A 5,866-nucleotide genomic window follows, 5' to 3' on the forward strand; every position below is an offset into this window, starting at 1 on the left:
CTGGTTCATCAGAACTTGAATTGGCGTTGTTAGAACATTCTTGACCACTAGTTATTTTAGTTCTCTTTATGTCGTAAATCAACTCCCTTAATTCATCTAACACAGATTTTCCATCTGCATTGAATAACAAAACGTACACTTAAATAAGTTGTATACATGTTATTTAAATAAAATAATACCCTTAAGTTTTTCATTTTCTTCTCGTAGACGCTTATTTTCATTTTTTACTCGTCTGTATTTTTCTTTCAAATGGCCGTATTTTTCATTAGGAATTCCAACAGTTGAAGGCACTGTTACAGAAGAAGATGGAGGGCTTGGTACATTCTTATTCATTATCATTTCCTTCAATGCGTTTTGTTGGTTGCTTTTATAGTTTCTTAACTAAAAAGTTTTAAATTCACCATTTATCGGATAACAAAACAATAAAATAATCTGCTTTAAGCAAAACATGATCATCCATTTGAATACTTACATCGCTAGGCCCAGATACTGTATTACTTTTGCTGATATCGGCTACTTCTTCACCACTTGACACATAATACTTCTGCATTAAAAGAGTTCGCTTTGATTCCAAATCCTTCGATGTTCCTAATTTAGAACATTATTATTTCATTCTTGAAGTTTATTACAGCTGGCGATGACCCTTCCGATTCAGTCCAACTTATCTCTAATACTTTTCCTATATAGGACTCGGGACTAGAGCAAACCTTTTCGCCAAGATCAGTGTCATGCTTAAATGCTAATTTTACTTTTATCACATCCCAAATTTCTTGGTTTTGCCAATTTACTAACACCCAAAAAGCATTTCCTTTTTTTTTAAACATAATCAACGCTATAAAGAAAATATCATTGTTTAAGAAAAGTTTTAATTCCTATAGCAATGTAAATATTATATAGGAGGCGGTGATTTAACAGAAAAAAAAACACTTAAAATAGGGAGTATTGAACAGGAACTATTTGCATTTCAACCTGGAAATACCAGCTCTAAGTAACTAAGAGCAATCTTCCACCATGGAGTAATATTTAGGGAGACCAAACTGCAATGTAGTGCAATTTAAAGGAAAACTTGATTCTCACTCCAATAACTATAATCTAATATGCTTTGCAATGACTATTGATATTAAAAACAGTTTTCTATTTTGGAATTTTTTATATTATTTTTTATTAGTTTTTTTGGAATAATTATTTTAAGCTATGAATCACGTGAACGAGGTTATTCTTGACTTGTTCCATATAATCTCTCTTGGTTAAACGATATAAAAGGCAAAGATTTTCGAACGAAACATGCAAATCAGATTTCAAGTCTCTTGTCTATAGTCTGCGGTGTTGATATTGTGTAATGGCTCGCACCAAAATAGGACAGAAGGATATGCGCAATGTAACAATTAGGAAGAAGAAAGTCGATAAACCGGAAAATCCAAGATCGCTGGACCATGGTAAATATCTAGAATAATGTGGGCTTACCGTTGTATTTCCATAGAAAAAATGTTTTTGAAATACAGATATTTGTGGTTGTTCTTCCAATTGTACACCTTACAATGATCCTTTTGAAGTTTCTATTGACCTTGATACGCTTGAATCCTAATTAACCTCTGCTCATGCACGCCACTCACAGTTTTCCCGAACTTGTTAAGACCCAAGTTCTAACAGACTAGCACGTCTAAGAATAGAACATACTTTAATTCTTGATAATTTTATGCGTCATTTGATATTCTCGGGTCAATCGTGGTTTGAAAATAAAGATAGCACGTGTGATAATTTAATGGCGCGTATTTTTATGGAATTTGTTAGCGAGTTGAAATTGACGTTCTTCATTTTACCTTGAGGGATGTTTACTCGGAAATGAACAGTGCCTGTGCATGAAGAAGAGGCCTAAAATTTGCTTATCAACTACATATGATTATAACAGTGATGTTTTTATTTATAGCAATTGCGAAGAAAGGTAGGCACGCTCGACAAACAGTTTCGAGTCGGGCCAATCTCAACCTGCCAGTTCCACGCGTTAAACGAAGGCTACAAGATGGCAGGTACGCCTTCAGTTACAGAAAAGACGCGGTTGTGGCCTTTACCGCGGCGCTGGAATACCTGATGGCCGAACTAATGGATATTTCCGCTGCAAAAGCTCGCGCGGAGAAGAAAGGCCGCATCACTCCGCGTCACATCATGTTGGCCCTCGAAGAAGACCTTGATTTGAAGTCATTGTTCAAGGGCACAACCATCGCTTCCAGTGGTGTAAGGCCTAAAGTATTAACAGTCCTAAAGGAAAAGAGCTAAAAAACAATAGTTACATAAATTGGTTTTAATTTAGATTCATCGTTTTCAAATATAATTGTTGAATATTACATTTTTATTTATTATTAGTATTTGGTTTATAGTTTTGGAAACATTTTTAAAGTTCTATTTTAAACAGTAATAAAATGTTTTACGTACATTTAGTGTTATAAATTTTTCTATTCCATTCATGGCCCACGATATATATCGTGACTTATATGAATCGAGACATTAGATTGGAGTCCAATAAGCTATTTTGAAGTTCTAAATAATTTTTTAAAACTGATGCAATAAGTTTAAATTTCAGAAATCAGCCCGTTAAATGGCTTTGAATAAAATAGACTAGAAATATATTTTAAATAAAATGACGTTTAAATTAAACATTAAAATGCTTAAATTAAATATGAACTAAAACGCCTATAAATATCCAAACACGTAGATGAATTACAAAAGTTAAATAATAAAGAAACTCGATTCATTAAAACGTTTCACTCGAACTTTAAACCCTTCTAAAAAATAATCGCATTCATTTCTATTAAATACAGTTTTTTAAATTTATAAAATTCAAGCATATCTTGTAAATCATATCTCTATCCTTTAAAGAAATTTAACACCAAACACCCCGTGCGTCAATAATAACCACGACTTCAGAAACGAAGACCCGAGGAAGCCAAAACAATATTGGCTCATAGTGCTGCAATAGGGACATCAAGAATAAATGTTGTGAAACGAAAATAAACGTCTCCAAGTCGAGACGCAATTAAGAGGTTTTTCTTAAATAATTAAATAAATATAATTGATATTATATATTTTAATCGTCATTAATTTACTTTAATTCTAGTTAAATGGTTTTAAGAAACTTTATTCCTAAAATAATTTTAAACATAGCTATATTGTTGACGTTTGAATTCAAGCTTATGCCGCTTTAACAATTCTTGTAAAAGGGTACATAAATAAATTATAGCTTAAACCTCAATTGTGCAAACCTTTGGTGGAGACCCTGTCATTGGGAGGCTAAACGTTCCTCGTAACCCCAACCGATCGCCGCGTACTGATTAATCATAACGACGAGAGTAGAATCCAAAAATTGCTTTCTGCGAACACGATTGCTCTGATTTGCCAACTGCTAAAAGACACACAGACACGTCAAGTTAAATACCTCTCCGTGACGTCATCGTCACTCGGTGAGGTTTAAAGGGCTGACCCAAGAAACAAATATAAGGTCTAAAAGAGAGAGGGTAACAGTAAAATGTCAAAATTCTTTCATCTCTCGATGCATCAAAACTCAATCCACTATCTTCAACAACAAAAAAAATTACAATTGCTCAATGAGAACGTACTTTTCAAACCTTCACTCGGTTTAACATAGATTTAAAAAGCTTGCTTTGCTCACTCACGGTTAAATAACCCACGCTTAAACTTCATGCTTGGTTCCACTAATGCTTCAGTCCGTTAGTGGAACTTTTAAACAGTCTCTCTCACAAAACGAGCCAGAACTAAGAATAGACATTTTTAAATGCATGCGTGGAATGAGAGCTAATTCCTACTTCAAATGAATATTACTAATGAAATGAAAATTATACATGAGCCAACGTTTCGAAGAAAGGAGATAGAAAGGTCTTGGACGGATTTGGCGAAAACGGAAATCTAATCGCAACCCAACTCCATCAAGGAACGAGAAACGTTTAATTGAACATGGCGAAGGAGTCTAATTTTGTTATACCGTTAGTATAAGGCCCGACAGTCGGAACTTACTTATTGAAAGTACTTTTAGGTTATGATATAATCTCTTGCATAAAAAAATATTTTAAGATGACTGACTTGAACATAAAGTGCCGAAAACGTTTGGAGGCAAGCGTTCGCCTAGCGTTGGTGTGATTGCTAGCCATAAGCACCGGGTTCACTCACTTCGAGCGCTGACAATGAAAAATTGTCAATGTCAATTTAATTATCTTTTTAAAAGAAAAGTTAGGAAATAACGATTTTATGAAATATCCATTCACTGCAATATAAAAAAGAGCCAAACTTTATCGCAGGTGTCAAATGAAGTTTCAGAAATTGCTATTTAGATTTGTTTAATTGCAATGGCAAAACCTTAGTGAGATAAGTCCGTATCTTGAATCAGTGTTTAATGGCCTGTTTATTAGGTTCTAAATTAAAAACAATTTTCTCCAGGGTACGTTGGTTCAGCCAGGTGTTTTTATTAATGAAAATGGAATCTTCCTCCGTTAAGTACTTTTTAAAGGAAGTCACTGCTTCACTTTTTAGTTTCTTCAAAATTGAAATCAAAACAAAACTGAACATTCGAGACAAATATAGAGCCTACTTTTTGTTAAGCCTTTTGCTACAACGCAGAATAATAATAATAACGAGTGATTCTTTGGACTGATAATGTATAAAACACTAATTGCAAAGTTTACAACTAAGGCGATTTAGATTATGTTGGCATCTTTGGCTAAGTCGTAGAACATTGATTGCAAGAGAGCATGTGGAGATTCGAATTCCACAATTCTACCCTGATCGAGAACCATCACCCTACGAACAGATAAAGGACAAAATGTTAGTTTGTCAGTTTGACGCAATAAGCCTTTTAATTGGTAGATGAACTGACTTGTCGTAGTCCAAAATGGTGTTAATTCTGTGCGCGATGGTGATGATGGTAGAGTCGGCGAATTCCTTCCTGATGGTCTCTTGAATGAGATCGTCGGTGTCCATGTCGACCGAGGCAGTCGCTTCATCCAAGATGAGGATCTTTGTGTTCCTTAACAGGGCACGAGCCAAGCAGACCAACTGACGCTGGCCGACGCTCAGATTGTTACCTCCTTCGGCCACGGGGTGATCCAGTCCCTGCTCGAGTGACGCCACGAAGGACTTCAGGTGCGAGTGTTCAAGAACAGCCCACAGTCTCTGGTCGTCTTGTTGCCCGAAGGGATCCAGGTTGAGTCTCAGCGTACCCGAAAAGAGGACGGGCTCTTGGGGGATGATGGTCAGCCGCGATCTCAAATCGGACAAGCCCAATCCCTCCAACCCCACTCCGTCTATGACGATCTGACCCCGCACCCCCTCGATGAGGCGGAAGAGCGCCAGCGTCAACGATGACTTTCCCGCGCCTGTCCGTCCCACCACGCCCACCTTCTCTCCGGCTTCGATCCTGACATCTATGTCCTTCAAGACCAAATCCAATCCTTCGCGATATCTAGTACTATAGTCCAGGAATATGATTTATCCTCGTTGAGGCCAGTCAGATGGAGGTTGACAATCTGGTTTCTCCCATTCGGCTTCAGACTCCAAACGACAGTATTCGTCAACTCTTTCTATAGAGACTACATTTGATTCCAATCCCGTAGTGGCAGCGATAAATACTTTCAGAGTTTGCAGAAGCTGTGATTTCAATATAATAAATTAGTACTTAATAATGTTCCACGTGACTGAAATGACGCCAATTTTTATTCTCAAAATTCAGGTGAAATTCTTGTTAGACAATTATATTAAAGAATGTGATAACTTTCAAAGATAAGATCTGAGAAAGGCTTTAATGTAAGCCAGGAAAGCACATATTTCTTCTTCTTAGAATCTTTAACAGGCCATTTTCTGG

At 36.2% G+C, this 5,866-nt stretch overlaps 2 protein-coding genes across 2 annotated transcripts; one reads left to right on the top strand and one right to left on the bottom strand.

The window, feature by feature from the left end:
• The first annotated feature begins 1,339 nt into the window (after positions 1–1,339).
• LOC149584677 (histone H2A, embryonic-like) lies at positions 1,340–2,274 on the top strand. Its single transcript, XM_089863486.1, has 2 exons — positions 1,340–1,436; positions 1,928–2,274. The coding sequence occupies exons 1-2, from the start codon at positions 1,340–1,342 to the stop codon at positions 2,272–2,274; spliced, it is 444 nt and encodes a 147-aa protein (XP_089719612.1).
• Positions 2,275–4,801: 2,527 nt separating this feature from the next.
• LOC149584678 (ATP-binding cassette sub-family C member 1-like) lies at positions 4,802–5,490 on the bottom strand (the record flags this gene model as incomplete). The annotated part of the gene is made up of 1 exon (XM_089863487.1): positions 4,802–5,490. A coding segment is annotated over one exon (651 nt), but the record flags the coding sequence as incomplete, so codon positions are not given.
• Positions 5,491–5,866: the final 376 nt, after the last annotated feature.

This window comes from Phalangium opilio, unplaced genomic scaffold (assembly GCF_054372755.1).
Source record: "Phalangium opilio isolate 3A_F unplaced genomic scaffold, DU_Popi_V2 ptg001170l_1, whole genome shotgun sequence".
Taxonomy (NCBI): Eukaryota; Metazoa; Arthropoda; class Arachnida; order Opiliones; family Phalangiidae; genus Phalangium; species Phalangium opilio.

Bases quoted from the DNA above. Each gene is read 5' to 3' on its own strand.
- LOC149584677 (XM_089863486.1), top strand. From the start codon at position 1,340: ATGGCTCGCACCAAAATAGGACAGAAGGATATGCGCAATGTAACAATT. The intron at 1,437-1,927 runs GTAAATATCTAG...TTTTATTTATAG, and splicing joins TCCAAGATCGCTGGACCATG to CAATTGCGAAGAAAGGTAGG.